Source organism: Anser cygnoides, chromosome 35 (assembly GCF_040182565.1).
Source record: "Anser cygnoides isolate HZ-2024a breed goose chromosome 35, Taihu_goose_T2T_genome, whole genome shotgun sequence".
NCBI lineage: Eukaryota > Metazoa > Chordata > Aves > Anseriformes > Anatidae > Anser > Anser cygnoides.
In genome coordinates this window covers 1,180,092-1,199,058 of record NC_089907.1, presented here as the reverse complement: position 1 = coordinate 1,199,058, position 18,967 = coordinate 1,180,092, and the positions used below count along the sequence as shown (strand labels likewise).

Genomic DNA, 18,967 nt, shown 5'->3' with positions numbered 1-18,967 from the left:
TATTTTCCTTTGCTGTTCTTGCCCCTGCTTTGCTCTTCTTTGCCTCGAATTGCTTTGCTTTGATTTGTTTGCTTTGTCTTTCCTGGCAATGCTTTGCTTTTCCTTGTGCTACTTTCCTTTGCTTTGCTTTGCCTTGCTCTGCTTTGCCTTCCCTGGCCCTGCTTTGCTTTGATTTTCCTGGCTCTGCTTTGCCTTTCCTGGCCCTGCTTTGCCTTTCCTGGCCTTGCTTTCCTTGATTTTCTTGGCCCGGCTTTGATTTGTTTTGCTTTGCTTTTCCTGTGACACACGGAAACAAATTTTACAACTCGAGGAGAGTTATAAAGCGGGTATGTTTATTGCAGCACTGGGTGCAAGGGGGATCGCTCCTCCTAGCTTGCACACCAAGGGTTACTACCAGGGTGAGATATATACATTGATATCATTGATGAGATGTATACATATTAATTTCACTCCCCCCCACACACACATGTAAGTCTCTTGCATATTCATTAGGCATCCGAAGAATCATTAACATTGGTTCCCGCCCCTATTCGCATGCATGCTATAGTCCTTGGGTGGTCAGCCAGCATCCTCTGGTGGTCTTTTGATGAAGGCCAGAAGTCTTCCTCACTGCTAAACTTTTGACCCTTCCTGTCATTTGCAGACTTCAGCAGTCCAGGTCAGTTCTTGCTGGTTACCTTTAGGGTCATCCTGTCCTTGTGGTCAATATACAACATACTTCCTGTTTCAGTCCTGTCCTTGTGGTTGACAACCCTCTTCCCGTCTCAGTCCTGTCCTTATGGTTGATATACAAAGTACATCTGTGTTAGTGTGTGGTGGTTTTACTCGGGTGGGCAGCTGAGTTCCACCACGGCCGCTCCCTCACTCCCTGTCCTCAAGGAGGAAGGGGGAGAAAATAGGACACAGAGAGCTCAAGGTTTGAGATGAGGATGATTTAATTAAAGGGAAAAGGGAGAGGGAAAAAAAAAAAGTTTTTTAAAAAAAAAAGGCAGCACAGAAGCACAGAGAGAGAAAAACAGTTACTCTCTACTTCCCATCAGTGAGTGATGTTCAGAACCGTCCTGGGAAGCAGGGCCTCAATATGCTTGTTGTTCGGGAGGACAGATGCTTCCACAACAAGAGTCGTCCCCCCCCCCCCTTCCCCTTTCCCACCTTTTATTGCTGAGTGTGACATCGTATGGCATGGAATACCCCTTTGGTCGGTTTAGGTCAGCTGCCCTGGTGCCGTCCTCTCCCCATCATCTTGGAAGTCTCTTTTACTGAACATCTGCACGGGCAGGGGGGATTTTCGCCCACATTCGCCGGTCTTTGCCAGAGATTTTCGCCACAGCATCACGACACCCTGAGCTCCCTTCCGCGGCAGCGGGAACCCGGGTGGGACCGGGGGCGTCGCCTGAGCACGGGGGTCACCGTGGTCTGTGGCATCCCGCATCTCCCCTCACCCCCAATCCCCCCCATTCTGTCCTGCAGCCCCAGCCCCTCTCCCAGCAGAACCGCAGCTGTTCCAGGAGGTGGCTGGGGTGGCTGTGCTGGCGGACATGCCCACCTCCGCGCTGGGCACCTGGAGCCTCCACTTCTGCTCGCCCCCACACACGTCCCAGCCCCGTCTCGTGGCCCCAGCCCAGCCCCTGGCTCCCTTCCTCATCACCAAGCGCCTCTCCCCTCCTCCCCCTCCCCAGCCTGCGGCCCCAGCCTCGTCCCTGCCCCTCCCTCAGCCCGGCGCTCCCGCCTCATCCTCTCCCCCCGAGAGGCTCCTCGCCGCGATTGGTGCCGCCGCCGCCCAATGACCAATGGGGGCCCGAGTAGCATCTGACGTCACCGGGTGCCGGGCAGGACTCGCTCTGTCAGGCTCCGGGAAGGGACCGCTGGAAGCGGCGTGGGTCTCGTCCCCCCTCCCCAGGGCACCCGGAGACCTTGGATGGGACCCAGGCATCCTGCAGCCTCCCTGCTCGAGGTGGAACCCAGCTGTCCAGTGCCCCACATCTCTCCGCAGTTCGGCACCCGTTGTCTCACTTGCCTGATGTTCCTCATTCCCAGCATCCGTCGACCTGGGGGGGTCCCCTGTACCAGGCATGCCATTCCCACTGCCCATTGTGGCGCTATCCCTGACACCCCCGTGCCTGGCAGGTCAGGAGGAAAGTGAGGATGCACCAGAGAACGGCTTGAGGAGAGGGCCTGCGCCTCCGATTATTGCAGGGTGCTCTGTGGCAGAAGCCTTTGCCAGGGGGACCCTTCCTCTTCCAGCTCTCTCAGCCTCTCTTCATAGGAGAGAGGAGGAGGTTGAAGGTTTAAAGGTTGGACTAGATGATCTTAGAGGTCTTTTCCAACCTGAGTGATTCTAGGATTCTGTGTTCCAGTCCCGGCATCATCTTTGTCATCCTTCGCTCAACTCTCCTGTAGCTTCATGTCTCTTTGGTACTCGGCTCCCAGAACTGGACCCAGTACTCCAGGTGCAGCCTCACCAGTGCTGAGTAGAGGGGAAGGATCACCTCCCTTGGCCTGCTGGCAATACTTGCCCAGGATGCTGTTAACCTCCTCTGTGGCAAGGGCCCATTGCTGGCTCCTGTTCTACTTGGTGTCCACCAGGACCCCCAGGGCCTTTACAGAGCTCCTTTCCAGCTGGGTGGCCCCCAGCACATCCTGGTGCCTGGGCTTGTTCCTCCCAGCACAACCAAGCACAACCCAAGACCTCCCCAGCTAACCCCAGACCTCCCTGCGACCCCCCTCAGAGCCCATTTTGGAGTATTTGACCCCTGCCAGCACTCCCCACGAGCACACACACAGTGCCCCCCCCCCACACACACACACTGTATCTCCACCCATGTCACTCATCTACACCCACCCAGGTTCCTCTGCCCCGGATGCCTGGGTCCCTTCCTGGTTGCTGGCACAGATGGATGGATGGACGGACACAGACGCATGGCATGCATTGGCAAATTTTGCATCATCCCAGAGGCCCAGCGGAATATCCCAAATTACTGCCTTTCTTGTCCATCCCTCTTTTATTGGTTACAGTCCTGCTCAGGCCTCACCAGGACCATGGGGTGGAGGGAGAGATGAAGACATGGAAGGAGGGAGGGAGGAATGGTTGGAGGGAGAGAGGGAGAGAGGCATGAACAGAGGGAGGGGTTTGTATTAGGGCCACCACAAAATCCATCTCCTCTCCACAGCCTTCTCCACCATCATGCCCTCCCTGTCCCACTGTCCCCTGTTTCTGTGTCCTCCACTACTGTCCCCCCATCCCCCATCCCCACGACTTCCACTGCTGTCCCCCCACCCCCTGTCCCTGTGTCCTCCACTGCCACATCCTCGCCCCCCTTCTCCCTGTCTTTCCGTGTGCCCCTTGCCCGGTGGGTGGTCCTGGCCATGGTCCTACGGGTGCTGTTGAAAGCCGTGGAGCCCTCCAGGAGCCGGGGCAGGAGAGCAGTCCCAGCAGTGTGGCACAGCCCCCGGCCAGCACAGGCGTAGAGCAGGGGGTTTAAGGCACTGCTGAGGAAGGCCAGGGCAGTGGCTGGTGGGCGGATGGCCCTGGCAACCCTGTTCAGGGGCTCACTGCTCTTCTGCAGCTTTGCCACCACCTCCAGCAGGCTGGCGATGTGGTAGGGTCCCCAGGTGACAGCGAAGGCGACCACCACAGCGGCCACAAGCCCGAGAGTGCGGCCCCGCCGTGCCAGTCGTGTGCGCCGCAGCCGCTGCAGCAGCAGCCCATAGCCGACAGCCACAGCGGTCAGTGGCAGGGCCCAGCCCAGCCCCGTCTCCAGCAGGTTGTGGGTCACCAGCCAAGCGGCGGAGCTGTGTTTCCGCTTGCAGTGCCCATCCTCCACATGCCGGAAGGCGATAGAGGGAGTGGCCAGTACCAAGGCCACCAGCCAGGTGACCGCCGCGGCCCCATGGGCCAGCTGGGCGGCGCGGTCACCCGCCACTACTGCCGCCGATGGCCGGGACACCACCAGGCAGCGGTGCAGGCCAAGCAGGGCGATGAGGAAGACGCTGGCATACATGGCGGCACCACAGATGTAGTTGCAGCCACGGCAAGCAGCCAGGCCCAGGTCCCAGCGACCGGTGCTCAGGAAGCGGATGTAGACAGGGCCAGTTAGGAGGGTGGCCACATCGGCCAGGGCCAGGTGGAACACCAGCAGCATGGGGATGCCACGGCGACGGGTGGCAGCGCAGCTCCACAACACAAGGGCGTTCCCTGGCAGCCCTATGACCATCGCCGCTGACAGCAGGGTCAGTCCCACCGCTGCGCTGGGGATGGGGGTGGCTGTCCCATTGGAGGAGGGTGTGGACATCGCAGTGGGGGCTGTGGGGATGGGGTTAACCAGCGTCACCCAGAGCAAACTCAGCCATCCCTCCAGCTCCCCATCTCTGCATCCCCCTCCTCCAATATTGCCGTTCCCCAGAGCCCCTCCCTTCCTCATCTGTCCCTCTTTCCTTCTCCCCACCCTCTGAGGCCTCCTCCTCTTCTTCTCTTTCTACTCTCATCTCCTCCCCTATATCTTGGCATCCCACAGACCTCAAAGCTGACTCCCAGACCTCACATTGGGCCAGCCACACCACCGAAGTTACTCCCCCAAACATCCCAGTTGACCCCTTAGACATCCCAGTTTTCCACCCCACCTTTCCAGTTCCCATAAACCTCCCAGTCACATTCCAAACCTGCTAGTACCCCCACCTCACAGATATTCCATGTGATCCTCAAGAACTTCAGTTGTCCACCCATACCTCCCAGTTGTCTCAAGACTGCTCAGTGGCCCCCGAGACCTCCCACCCCACCAGCCTTCCCCTCAGTACCTCAGGGCCTCACATGTCCCTTCCCAGAGTCCCTGGCGGGGGTGGTGGGTCCTCGGTGCCCCTGTAGCCAGCAGCGGCCGTGGCCGTTGGATGCTACTTCCCCTCTACTCAGCCCCAGTCAGGAAACACTCACGCAAGAGGAAGAAGGCAGGGAAACCACAGACAGGAAAGGGGCACGTGGGGAAGAGTGACGCTGGGCCTTAATTTTCCCCTGCCTGGACAGGGGCAGGAGGGGATGACACCACCAGCAGCATTGCCAACAGGTAGCAAGAACCTTCCAAAGGCCCCCCAGGAGGGGCTGTCTGATTGCTCCATTGCATGGTTGTAGGGTTGGTGGGAACATGTTGAGATAGCGCAGAGGGCACAGGGAAGGTCTTCTATGTGCTTACTAACAGGTATGGTCAATGCACCTTCCCATCCTTTCCTCCTAAAAGCAGCAGAGAGCAAAAATGGCTGGCATTGCCCACTTCTAATCTTGATACCCTTTGGTCAGTCAACAGCATGATAGGAATTTGGTGGGAAAAATGAAGGGAGAAACTGTACGCTGTTGTCAGACATCTCTAGTCTTACCTCTCTTGGGCTGGACAATGGCATGATGGGAAACTGGGGGGTAAAAAGTCCTTCAATGTGCTGGATAACAGAGGGTCACCACTGTCAGTGGGTCTTTGTCTGGCTTGGGATTGTACCCCACCACACAATCATCTAAGTGGTTCCCGATTTTCAGGCTAGGACTCAAATGTTGGGACAGGCAAATGAAGGGATGGACAGAGGGAGGGTGTGATGGATGAAGGGACAGATAAAGGGTGAAAGAATGGAGGCAGGGAGAGAGCCAAGGAGGGAAGGATAAGAAGGTGCATTAACCATACCTGTTAGTAAGCACATAGGAGAAGACCTTCCCTGTGCCTATCATGCTATCTCGACATGCTCCCAATCAGACGCCCTCTCCTGGAGGGCCTTTGTGAGGGTCTTGTTGCCTGTTGGCAATACTACTTGTGGTGTCATCCCCTCCTGTCCCTGTCCAGGCAGGGGAAAATTAAGGCCTAGCGTGACTCTTGTGTTCTTTCCTGCCTTTGGTTTCCCTGCCTTCTTCCTCTTGCTTAAGTGTTTCCTGACTTGGGCCGGGTGTAGGGGCTAGCCAGTTTCAGGTTTACATGAGTGACATTATTGCGGTTGTTTACTACAGGCCACCCAATCAGGAAGTCACTGAGACCTTCTACAGACAGATGAAAGTATGCACAGACAGATGAAAGTATGCTCATGACCACAAGCTCTAGTTCTCGTGGGGGACTTCAACCACTCTGATATCTGCTGGAAAGATCATACAGCTAGACACAAACTGTCCAGCAGGTTCCTGGAGAGCAGCAATGCCTACTTTGACATGGGTGATAGATGAGCCAAAGAGGAAAAGTGTGCTCTGGACCTTGTGCTAACAAAGAAGGAGACATAAAGGTTGAGGGCAGCCTTGGCTGCAGTGACCATGAGATGGTGGAGTTCAGGATCTTGCAAGGAGGAAGAAAGGCAAAAAGTTACTCTGGACATCAGGAGAGCAAACACTGACCTCTTCAGGGACCTACTTGGAGGAATCCCCTGGGTTAGGGCCTTAGAAGGAAATGGGGGCCAAAAGATCAGGTTAATATTCAAGCATCACTTCCTCCAAGATCAAGACCGATGTATCCATATGAGTAAGAAGGCAAGCAAAGAGGGCAGGAAACCTGCATGTCACTGCAGTCTTCAAAAAGGGCAAGAGGGAGAACCGAATAAACTACAGGGCAGGCAGCCTTGGCAGTAAGTATGGATTCACCAAGGGGAGATCATGCTTAACCAATCTGATAGCTTTCTGTGATGGGATGACTGGCTGGGTAGATGAAGGGAGAGCAGAGGATGACCTTGACTTCTGCCTTGACCTCTGCAAGACTTTTGACACTGTTTCCCACAATATCCACATATATAAATGCAGAAAGTGTGAGTTGGATGAGTGGACAGTGAGGTGGATTGAGAATCGGCTGAATGGCAGAGTTCAGAGGGTTGTGCTCAGCTGCTGTCTGGTTGGAGGCCGGCACCTATTGGTGTCCCCCAGGGGTCAGTACTGTGTTCAGTCTCACTCGACTTTTCCATCAGTGACGACCTGGATGTAAGGGACAGAGTGTACCCTCAGCAAGTTTGCTGATGATACAAAGCTGGGAGGAGAGGCTGATAAACCAGAGGGCTGTACTACCATTCAGAGAGACCTGGACAGGCTGGGGAGTTGGGCAGAGAGAAACCTCGTGAAACTCAACATAGGCAAGTACAGTATCCTGCACCTAAGGAGGAATAAACCCATGCACCAGGACAGATTGGGTGCTGACCAGCTGGAAGGCGGCTCTGCAGAGAAGGACCTGGTAGTCCTGGTGGACAACAGGTTAACCATGAACCTGAAACACACCCTTGTGGCCAAGAAGACCAATGGTATCCTGGGGTGCATTAGGTGTTGGTGTTGCCAGCAGGTCGAGGGAGGTGAATTGAATGTCTCCCCTCTGCTCAGCCCTGGTGAGGCTGCACCTGGAGTGTTGTGTCCAGTTCTGTGCTCCCCAGTACAAGGGGGACATAGAACTACCGGAGAGTTGAGCAAAGGATGACAAAGATGATGCCGGGACTGGAACTCAGAATCCTAGAATCACTCAGGTTGGAAAAGACCTCTAAGATCATCTAGTCCAACCTTTAAACCTTCAACCTCCTCTCTCCTATGAAGAGAGGCTGAGAGAGCTGGAAGAGGAAGGGTCCCCCTGGCAAAGGCTTCTGCCACAGAGCACCCTGCAATAATCGGAGGCGCAGGCCCTCTCCTCAAGCCGTTCTCTGGTGCATCCTCACTTTCCTCCTGACCTGCCAGGCATGGGGGTGTCAGGGGTAGCGCCACAATGGGCAGTGGGAATGGCATGCTTGGTACAGGGGACCCCTCCAGGTCGACGGATGCTGGGAATGAGGAACATCAGGCAAGTGAGACAACGGGTGCCGAACTGTGGAGAGATGTGGGGCACTGGACAGCTGGGTTCCAACTCGAGCAGGGGGGCTGCAGGATGCCTGGGTCCCATCCAAGGTCTCCGGGTGCCCTGGGGAGGGGGGATGAGACCCACGCCGCTTCCAGCGGTCCCCCCCCCCCGCAACCTGACGGACTGGGTCCTGCCCGGCACCCAGTGACTCCAGGTGCTACTTGGGCACCCATTGGCCATTGGGTGGTGGCGGCACCAATCGAGAGACGAATGCATGCACGCACACACACAATATTCCTGCAGTTTCCTTAGGAAATGGGTTAAAAAAGCTGCTTGCAACAAGAACAGAAGAGCAAACTGGACATGGTGAGAGACTTTATGTACTTTTTTATGTACTTTCAGTACTTAAAAGGGGCTTATAAAAAAAAAAGATGGAATGACTTTTTACAGGGGCAGATGGCAATAGAACAAGGGAGAAAACTATAGAAGGAGGGAATTAGATTAGATGTTAGGAGGTCATTGTTTACTCAGAGGATGGTGACACACTGGAACAGATTACCCAAAGTAGTTGTGGATGCCTCATCCCTGGAGACGTTCAAGGCTCAGTTGGATGGGGTTTTGAGCAACCTGGTCTAGCGTATGGCCATCCCTGCTCATAATGGAACTAGAGGATCCTTAGGGCACCTTCCAACCCAAACCATTCCATGATTCTATCATTCCATCATTCCATGATTCCATGATCATCAGCTGCACCCTTTGCATCCTAGAGGGGTTTTGTAAAAGCATTGGGTAATGTCCTGAGTGGCCTTCTAGATCATGAAGCATTGTGCATCAGAAAAGGGTACCCATGGGACTGGGTCTATCCTACAGCCATGAACTGATATCCCACTAGTTGGGTGCCCAAGCTAGGGACAGAGTTTTTCTCTCAGTCACATGCATGCTGTTGGGCTCACAGTCATACCTCTGAAGTAACACACATGCAGACAAATCTTACACCTAGTGCTCTTTAATCTAAACATGGGACTAAACCACGTCTTCAAGATCCAGGGGAGGGAGTTTGCTCTTGAGGGCATTTTGAAGATGAATTTGACTCAAAACTTTTTCTCTGCTCAAGGTACTTATAAGATTCTCCTCTTTCTGTAGCCACAAATAGCCCACTAGGCTGGGGCTCTGGATGAAGCTCTTCCAACACCTGGGGCACTTGTTGGATCCGTCTCTTTTGTGGATGCTCTGGTGAAAGATAGGGTGGGAATAACTTCTGAAGCTACTCCCACACAGACAGCGCTTCTACTGTCTCTACCCTGTGTAAACGGGATGGTGGTAATTGAGTTCAGAACTGCTTTTGAAATCTTTCCCACCCTCAGAAGGGTCTCTATCCCATGTGGATGTGCTGGTGGATGACAAGCTGGGAACTTTTTACGTAGTTCTTCTCACACTTATTGTACTTGTAGGGTCTATTACCTGTGTGGATGCGCTGGTGGTAAGTAAGTTCTGAACTGCTTTTGCACGTCTTCTCACACTTGGGGCACTTGCAGGGTCTGTCTCCTGTATGGACGTGCTGGTGGGAAATAAGGTGGGAACTGCTTTTGAAGCTCTTCCCACACTTGTAGGGTCTTTCTCCCACGTGGATTTGCTGATATTTAATGAGTTCATGCTGTGGCTGAAGCTCTTCCTGCACCTGGGGCGTTTGTAAGCGCTTCTTCCCAGCATGCGGTCTGTCATGGGTGAGGATCTCCTAGCTCTGGATGTACCTCTTCCTTAAGTCAAGGCACTCTCCCCTCTGTTGGGTTGCTCTTATTTTCTAGGGAATGAGCTCCAGCTGAAGTTCTTCCCATTATCCCTGCAGACATGCTTTCTTCCTTTCTTTCCAGCCAAGGTTTCTTTTGGATCTTCATGCACTGACCCACAGCATATGGGTTTATCCAGAGGCGAGCAGAGGTGACTTTCCTGGGCTCTTTGAGTGAAGACTCACTTTCCTGAGTGACTTTCCTCATACCGTCATACCCTCATACCCTCATTTCCTCATCCCCTGGGAGAAATGTGCTTCTGATCTACCTACCAACATCCCAAGGGCTTCCAGTGGCTTAGCCACAGCCAGCTCTGGGCTCTCCTTTGTGTGGTCACTTGGCACCCCATCTCCAGCTGAAAAGGGGAGCAATATGGGTAATTCCCACACCGGGGACAAAGCAGGAACAGGATATATTTGTCCCAGAACACCCACACGAGAACCTAAGGCCAGGAAGGGTGATACGGTCCAGCCAAAGGATGGGAAGACTCCAAGGCACACCGGTCACAAGCCAAAATGGGGTCTGCCTTATCCAAGTGAGTCAAAGTGAAACTGGGAGCATTTCCTTATGCAGAGATGTGGGAATTGTGACTTTTTTCTGTGCCTTGATGTGTCATTTGTGAATCTTGGCAGGATGTTGCTTGCTCAGATGGAGATTGGAAGTGTTGCCTGCCTTGGTCTGGGATGAGCATCACCAAAACTCTGGACTCCTTACCCAGCACTGCTCTGACTTCTTAGCTCTCCTGCATGACATCTCACAAAGGTTCACTTGCAGCTGGCCAGCTGGTCCCCATGGGCTCTTGTGATAGGAGCAGTGAGCTGGGCACTGCCAAAATAGGAGCCTGGCTACAAGGATAGAGGAGAGCAGAGAGCATCAGCTGGCTTTTCCTGTTTCCCTTTTCCTTTCCAGACTCTTCTATCAGCATCCCTACACCCTTTGCATCCCAGAGGAGGTGACGGCATTGGGGAATCTCCTAAGCTGCTCAAAGAAGATGGAGCAAATGCATCATTCCCTGCTGGGCTCACAGCGATATCTCCCAAGAAACGCGCCGGCAAATATCTTCCTGACACCTAGAGTTCTCTACTGTCTGCACCAGGATAAACCACGGCTTCAAGGCTCAAGGATGGGAGTTTGCTCTTTGTTGGGTTTTTATGCTGGGTTTCACGGTAGAAACTTCAAATCTCTCTCTTGCGGCTTCTGGGACTTGGTATTTACTGCTGTTACCAAACCATTGAGCAGCAACTCCCCTAAAGGTGATGGGAAAAAAGGTGACGTGCAAGGAATCCCAGAGAATATTTTACGCAGTGATAAACAGAATAAGGAAGGGAAGAGGGGATTGGATCTGCCCAACAGCCATCGTTGGATGCCCACACTAGGGACAGGGTTTCTCTCTCTCTGCTCTCAGCCAAGTTTTGGGAGAGGGAGTTTGATCCGCAGGAGGGTTTGTAGATGAGTTTGCCACAGGGCTCTTCCTCTGCTCAAGGTATTTGTAAGGCTCTCTTCTGTGTGGATCTAGAATTGGGTGACCAGGTTCGAGCTCTGGCAGAAGCTCGACCCGCAATCAGGGCACTACTACGGCTTGTCTCCTTTGTGGACGCGCTTGTGGGATCTAAGTTCAGAACTGCTTTTGAAGCCCTTTGCACACTCAGGGCACTTGTAGGGTCTCTCTCCTGTGTGGATGCGCTGGTGGATAATAACCTCAGACCTGCATTTGAAGCTCTTGTCACAATCAGGGCACTTGTAGGGTCTCTCTCCTGTGTGGATCCGTTTGTGCAACTTGAGTACAGAACTCGTTTTGAAGCTCTTCTCACAATCAGGGCACTTGTAGGGTCTCTCTCCTGTGTGGATGCGCTGGTGGATAATAACCTCGGACCTGCTTTTGAAGCTCTTGTCACAATCAGGGCACTTGTAGGGTCTCTCTCCTGTGTGGATCCGTTTGTGCAACTTGAGTACAGAACTCGTTTTGAAGCTCTTCTCACAATCAGGGCACTTGTAGGGTCTCTCTGCTGTGTGGATCCCTTTGTGCGAATTGAGTACAGAACTGCTTTTGAAGCTCTTCTCACAATCAGGACACTTGTAGGGTCTCTCTCTTGAGTGGATGCGCTGGTGGATAATAACGTCGGACCTGCTTTTGAAGCTCTTCTCACAATCAGGGCACTTGTAGGGCTTCTCTCCTGTGTGGATCCGTTTGTGCAAATTGAGTACAGAACTCCTTTTGAAGCTCTTCTCACAATCAGGGCACTTGTAGGGTCTCTCTCTTGAGTGGATGCGCTGGTGCTTAATCAAGTCAGAACTGCTTCTGAAGCTCTTCCCACAATCAGGGCACTTGTAGGGTCTCTCTCCTGTGTGGATCCGTTTGTGCAACTTGAGTACAGAACTGCTTTTGAAGCTTTTCTCACAATCAGGGCACTTGTAGGGTCTCCCTGCTGTGTGGGTCAGTTTGTGCACAAGGAGATGAGAACTGCTTTTGAAGCTCTTCTCACAATCAGGGCACTTGTAGGGTCTCTCTCTTGAGTGGATGCGCTGGTGGATAATAACCTCGGACCTGCTTTTGAAGCTCTTCTCACAATCAGGGCACTTGTAGGGTCTCTCTCTTGAGTGGATGCGCTGGTGCTTAATCAAGTCAGAAGTGCTTCTGAAGCTCTTCCCACACTCAGGGCACTGGTAGGGTCTCTCTCCTGTGTGGATCCGTTTGTGCAACTCGAGTACAGAACTGCTTTTGAAGCTTTTCTCACAATCAGGGCACTTGTAGGGTCTCTCTGCTGTGTGGGTTACTTTGTGCAAAAGGAGTAGAGAACTGCTTCTGAAGCTCTTCCCACACTCAGGGCACTTGTAGGGCTTCTCGCCTGTGTGAAAGTGCTGGTGGTAGGTAAGATCTGCTCTTCTTCTGAAGCTCTTCTCACACTGTGAGCACTTGTAAGGTCTCTCTCCTGTGTGAAAGCGGTGATGGTAGGTGAGTTCAGAGCTGCTTCTGAAGCTCTTCTCACACTGTGAGCACTTGTAGGGTCTCTCTCCTGTGTGGATGCGCTGGTGGATAATAACCTCGGACCTGCATTTGAAGCTCTTGTCACAATCAGGGCACTTGTAGGGTCTCTCTCCTGTGTGGATCCGTTTGTGCAACTTGAGTACAAAACTCCTTTTGAAGCTCTTCTCACAATCAGGGCACTTGTAGGGTCTCTCTCCTGTGTGGATCTGTTTGTGCGAATTGAGTACAGAACTCCTTTTGAAGCTCTTCTCACAATCAGGGCACTTGTAGGGTCTCTCTGCTGTGTGGGTTACTTTGTGCAAAAGGAGTTGAGAACTGCTTCTGAAGCTCTTCCCACACTCAGGGCACTTGTAGGGCTTCTCGCCTGTGTGAAAGTGCTGGTGGTAGGTAAGATCTGCTCTTCTTCTGTAGCTCTTCTCACACTGTGAGCACTTGTAAGGTCTCTCTCCTGTGTGAAAGCGCTGATGGTAGATGAGTTCAGAGCTGCTTCTGAAGCTCTTCTCACACTGTGAGCACTTGTAGGGTCTCTCTCCTGTGTGGATGCGCTGGTGCTTAACGAGATGGGAATGACTTTTAAAGATTCTTCCACACTCATCACATTGGTTCTCCATTTTCTTCTGGCAGCCTTGCTTCTTTGTCAGTTCTTTAGGCTCTTTTTGACCTTTGCTGCCATCTAGGGGATTCCTTGCTCGATTTCCTGGGTGGGTTTTCAGTGGCTTCTTGAGATGCTTTCCATGCTCCAGGCCCTTTTGGACGCCCCTCCTGATTTTTCCCACAGAGTCACCATTCAACTGCCTTTGGGCCATGCCACTTTTCTGAAGAGTCTCCTTTGCTTTTGGGATCCTGTCACCTGCTGGATGACAGAGGAAATCCAGAACCAGCCCATAGTGCCCATAATATGGCCCAGGCAGAGATCTCTGATCCTCTCATCGTGGCTTTTGCCAACCCCAATCTCCTCCTTTCCTCCACCACCTCACCTGCGCTGAGGTCTCCTGTCACATCCTCCACGCCATGCAGATCTGGGATCCAGGGATCTTCCCCTTCTTCAAGCTGAGAGATCACCACGGGTTTGGGGGACGGAAGTAATCCTTAAATGGCATAAACAGAGGAGATGAGAGCATTTGGAGGGCCACTAAGATGATCAGAGGGCTGGAGCACCTCTCCTATGCATAAAGGTGGCGGAAACTGGGCTTGTTTAGCTTGAAGAAGAGAAGGCTCCAGGGAGACCTCATTGCGGCCTTCCAGTAGCTGAAGGCAGTGTATAAACGGGGGGGGAACGCCTGTTTACATGTGTTGCTAGTGATAGGACAAGGGGGGATGGTTTTAAACTAAGACAGGGGAGATTTAGGTTGGAAATTACGAGAAAGGTTTTCACTCAGAGGGTGGTGAGGCACTGGAACACGTTGCCCAGGGAGGTTGTGGATGCCCCATCCCTGGAGGCATTCAAGGCCAGGCTTGATGCGACTCTGGGCAGCCTGCTCTAGTGGTTGGCAACCCTGCCCAGAGCAGGGGGGTTGAAACTAGATGATCTTTAAGGTCCTTTTCAACACAGGCCATTCTATGACCCTATGATTCCCATGGGTTTGACACAGCTGCTAAGTGTCCACGTGTACTATGTTAGCACTCCCTTCTTGTAAAGCCACATTTATGGCCCAGCATCATTCAAGCCAACAACATAGACTAGCTTCATTTGAAGACAGCAAGGCTCTTCCGTCTCTGAAATTACTGCAGGGACTTATTTATTTTCCTTATTTTTTACCTACTTGTTCAATGCAGTTGACTTCAAGAAGCTTTAGGGGAAAACTGAGGAAGGCAATGCTGAGAAGGAAGATTTACATGCAACCACCAAGAAAAGCTCTTTTATACGTATGTACATATAACTATCAATATAATATATATATAGTTATATATATATTATATATAATATATATAGTTATATATATTATTATATTATATTATTACATATTCTAATAAACAGCATAATTATATATATTATATTATTGTATCATTATATCATTATCTATATATGTCATATAACTATAAATATATTATATATATAGTTATATATATATTATATATAATATATAGTTATATATATTACTATATTATATTATTACATATTCTAATAAACAGCATAATTATATATATTATATTATTGTATCATTAGATCATTATATATATATGTTATAGTGGATAACACACTAATGCCTTCTTAAATTCATGCTTATCCTCTTTGTGTGTGCTTTTAGGTTTTTTTTATTTATTATTTTATAATTCTGTATGCAGTTAATAATTGCATTGTGTTTATTATATGTCCTGCTCACAGAGGCTTCTTGTACACCGCCAAGGCTGCCCTAATGAGGAGAAAAGGAAGCAAAGCCCTCACCCAGTGAAGTTACGGACGCGTACGTCTCCAGCATCACGTCCCGGTAGAGCGCTCGCTGTGCAGGATCCAGCAGCTCCCACTCCTCCCTGCTGAAATACACAGCCACCTCCACGAAGGTCACGGGTTCCTGCAAGCAAAGAGGCTCCATGTAGAAGCAGCCTGTTGATGACAGAAGCTCCAGTCCCAGTGGCTTCTCTGTGCCCAGCACACAAATGCTGGCTGAGGGCATCTCATCTTCCCCCTGCATTCACATCCCTTCCCCCTTGGCCTCTCCTGGCTGCTTCTCCAAGCCCCTACCTCAGCTGGATGTGCCATGGCCATTTCCTGCCCTCCTGCAGGCTGCAACAATCACAGGTGAAAGGTAGATGTCAAACTGGAACCTGCTGGGACAAGAGAAATGGCACGGTAGGTTTAGGGGAATACAGCAGTCCCTGTCCCTGTCCCTCCCCAGCCCTAGTCCAGCTGCAGGCCATTGCTTGGAAGTAAAAGCCATCTGGGCCGCAGATTTAAGAAAGGAAAAATCTGCTGCACATCAGCAGTAGTCACAGAGGAGTGAGAAAACGAGATGAAAACAACCCTGCAGACACTAAGGTCAGTGAAGAAAGAGGAAGGAGGTGCTCCAGGCACCAGGACAGAATTTCCCCTGAAGCCTGTGGCCGGGACCACGGTGAAGCAGGCTGTCCTGCTGCAGCCCACGATGTGGCAGAGTGGATCAGCTCTCTAAACTGCAGCCCACTGAGGAGCTCATGCTGGGGCAGGCGGATGTGGCCTAAGAGGGGGCTGCAACCCACGGAGAGCTGCCCTTTGCCCCGTCGCGTTTGACAGTGCTATTTATCGGTAAGTGATCTCCCCTGTCCCTGTCTCAACCCACGAGCTGTGAGGTTGTTCTTGTTTCAGAGTATTTTCTTCCTCTGACCCATTCAAGAGGAGCACTGAGTGAGTCCAGTGCCTAAGCTGGTGGAAATGCTGACCATGCCTGAGGGAGGACCAGCAGCTGCCTGTAAAATGGGCCTTCATTTGCAGGCAGATCCTGAACAGCAGCCTTGGGAAGCATTTGCAGAAAAAAGAAAGCCAAGTCCTGTAGTTAAGGAGTAGCACAAGCCCCAGAACAAGCAAGCAAGGAAACCATGTGCTGGCAGAACAAAAGGTAACATCAGAAGAGCCACTAGAGGAAGATCTTGCCTGCTGGATCCCCTAAAGACATGTAGGGGGTGGAGAGGAAAATTCCTTACCCGGAGGTTTTAGCTTGAGACAGAGAACAGGGGGCAGGCAAATATTTATAGCATGCAGGAATCCATACATGCAAAGGATTCATTTAATGTCAGGTGTGTGTGCCTCTTAGAAATATAGTCCCAGATATATTATTAGAGATTCAACAGGTCAGCAAAGCATGCTGATAGTCCCTGCTCACTTCTTTATTTTCCCAGCTCCAACCCCTTCCTGCGCCCCCTCAGAAACCTCACAAACAGAGTCTAATCCAAAGCTCAGGAAACAACACTGCAGATCCGGAGCCTTCCTGCTGAGGACTTGCACCCGCTTTTACAGGGCCCAGCTAATCTCTTGGCTGCAGCCAGGAGAGGAGCAGCGAGCAATGAGCTGCATGCTTTGGGTCGGGACAGCTATCTCCCACCCTTGAACAGCAAGATGGGGCAGATCCTGCTTTTCCTTTCCCCTTTTCCATGACCTTCCAAGTCTGGTGCTGAACTTTAGATGCTCAGGTGGTGATAAGCACCATGCCAGTCCCTGTCTCAAAGGGGGAATCATGTGGAAAAGGAAAAACCCTGCCTCTTCTCTGCACAAGCAATGAAGAGGGCCTACCTCGAGTCCACTATAGGCTGCTCCCACCCTCGTTGCAGGCAGCCAGGCTCCTCTGAGTCGTGTAGGCTGGAGGATGCAAGTGTCCTGAGGCTGGACCCAGCTGCAGGATGGCCGTGGTGCACCTCCTGCAACCAAGACGCTGCCTGGGTGGCGTCCAGACAGGCTCTCACTTGCCTTACAGGGCGCCCCTCCGAGGGCTGCTGGTGGGCGGGGAGCTGTGAGCTGCACCAAAGGCTTTTCCCCCCACTGAGCACCCTGGGAGAGCCCAGACTCTCAGGCTCTTCCTGTGGGGGGGCATTTCCATGCCCTGGGACTCTGCACCCCGCCCAAGGTACCTGACCCCTCATCAGCTCTGTTGGAGGAGCTCTGGGCTGCAGCTCAGCCTTGGCCATGGCTCCTCCTGATGTGCAGCATGGCTTCCTGGCCCCGAACCAGAATGTGTTGTGAAGCTGCGGCACAGAAAATCAAAGAGGTCGGTTAGGGATTGACCTCGGCCTTCTCGGTTGGCTGCCCCAGAGCATGCCACTATGTGAGGAAAGGGTTAAGCGCTCTGCCCTGCTCAGCCTTCCCTGCTGTGCACGGAAAGAGTTAACTCTCCTAGAAGCAGGCCACTGATGGCTTTGTCTCTGCCCAGAGCTGCAAGCAAAGGCCTGAGCACTTTGCTGGGATGTAGTAGGGGCAACAGCCCACTAGGTGACACAAGACCCCAGGTCCTGTTCTGAGATAACTTCTACCCTGGAGAAGAGCAAGATCTCAGGGACATCAACATATGACTGCAGGCAAGCCAAGGCCCTGCTCCTGCCCTGCTGTGCCTGGCAATGAGGGAAGGCATTGCCAGGGTCAGGATGGGTTTAATGGTGTGACTGGAGGGGTTTGCACCGCCCTGTGCTGCAAGCTGTATATGAGCTGCTGCTAATTGCTCTCTTCCTGTCCTTTCCCTAGTGGAGGAGGGGGTCTCATGGTCATAACTAAACTTCAGAACAACTTTGTAAATCTGTCCTTGGGGGCTGTTTCATCCTTTGTCAAAAAACATCCGGAGACCATGCTCCTGAGGCGCATGGGCACGAGTGGTTCTGCAGCCACACTACCTGTGCAAACAATTGCATTGTTTTAAGGTTTCTGGTTGCAATGATGGCACTTCTCCTGGGAGCAATCAGCAACCAAACACAAAGCTGCATCTCTGTGGGTGCACTCACACAGGACTACGGCACTCGGCATATATCTGCTGTCAAGACTGGATCTAGAAAGAAGTCTAAAAAGATGGGCTTAAGCCTGCTGAGAGGAAAACACCAGTGTACGCTGATGTGAGATGAAAGAGCTAGCAGAAATCTCTGCAAATGATGATCAGAAGTTCAGAATCTTCAGCAGTAGCCCTTCTTGGCTGATGCCTTCACTGCGGGCCAGCAGGGTGAGAACATGCAGGCCCTTTATAGAGCTGTTCTATATTGCCAGCCAGCTTAACAGCACCACTTTGCAAAGATGGGTCTGTTCTCTTCTCCTCTGTACCTTCTGTCTTTCCACCCCACGTGGCGAGAGCAACCCCCGCTCATGGGTGGTGGTGGATGCCTCAAAGGAATGAGGCGTGAGGCTGGTATAACTGGTGACTACTTATTATGTCAGCAGCATTTTGCAGTCCGTATTACCAGGAAGTAGATGCTGCGAGGGAGGGAGGAGCGTGAGAAAACCAACACGGTCACAACCAGCTTCACTGAGGAGAGATCATAATCATAGAACAGCTTGGGTTGGAAGGGACCTTAAAGAGTATTGAATTCCAAGCCTCCTGCTATGGGCAGGGACAATTTCCACTAGATCGGATTGCTCAGAGCCCCACGCAACCTGGCCTTGAACACCTCCAGGGATGGGGCATCCACAACTTCTCTGGGCAACGCGTGTCAGTGCCTCACCGCCCTCATAGGATTTTTTTCCTTATATCTAATCTCAACCTACCCTCTTTAAGTTTAGTCATTCTTCCTGGTCTTATCAATACCCTCCCTAATGAAGTGTCTCTCTCCTGCTTTCTTGTAGGCCCACTTTTCGTACCGGAAGGCTGCAATGAGGTCTCCCTGGAGCCTTCTCTTCTCCAGGCTGAACAACACCAACTCCCTCAGCTTGTCTTCACAGGCGTGTAGGTTTCCTAAATATGTGTAGCAGCACATTTAGGAAGGGTGGTGGGGTTGTGTGCCAAACATGCCTCCGCCCAGAAAACAAGCACTGGGCTGGAATTGACACC

The 18,967-nt window shown here is 52.1% G+C and overlaps 2 protein-coding genes and 1 long non-coding RNA gene across 3 annotated transcripts; 1 reads left to right on the top strand and 2 right to left on the bottom strand.

Annotated features, from left to right (window-relative positions):
* Nucleotides 1-310: 310 nt before the first annotated feature.
* Nucleotides 311-4,943, bottom strand: LOC106049872 (leukotriene B4 receptor 1-like). Its single transcript, XM_048055666.2, has 2 exons — nt 4,795-4,943; nt 311-4,303 (listed from the first exon to the last, which is right to left on the bottom strand). Exon 2 carries the CDS (start codon nt 4,290-4,292, stop codon nt 3,183-3,185), a length of 1,110 nt encoding a protein of 369 aa, XP_047911623.2. The 5' UTR covers nt 4,293-4,303; nt 4,795-4,943; the 3' UTR covers nt 311-3,182.
* A 3,807-nt stretch (nt 4,944-8,750) lies between these two features.
* Nucleotides 8,751-15,352, bottom strand: LOC136788344 (zinc finger protein 850-like). The gene is made up of 4 exons (XM_066986667.1): nt 15,217-15,352; nt 14,920-15,046; nt 13,511-13,621; nt 8,751-13,386 (listed from the first exon to the last, which is right to left on the bottom strand). The coding sequence occupies exons 1-4, from the start codon at nt 15,238-15,240 to the stop codon at nt 11,120-11,122; spliced, it is 2,529 nt and encodes an 842-aa protein (XP_066842768.1). The 5' UTR covers nt 15,241-15,352; the 3' UTR covers nt 8,751-11,119.
* On the top strand, nt 13,616-18,909 carry LOC136788402 (uncharacterized). The gene is made up of 3 exons (XR_010827198.1): nt 13,616-14,399; nt 14,860-15,756; nt 18,763-18,909. It is a non-coding gene; the product is annotated as an uncharacterized lncRNA (long non-coding RNA).
* Nucleotides 18,910-18,967: the final 58 nt, after the last annotated feature.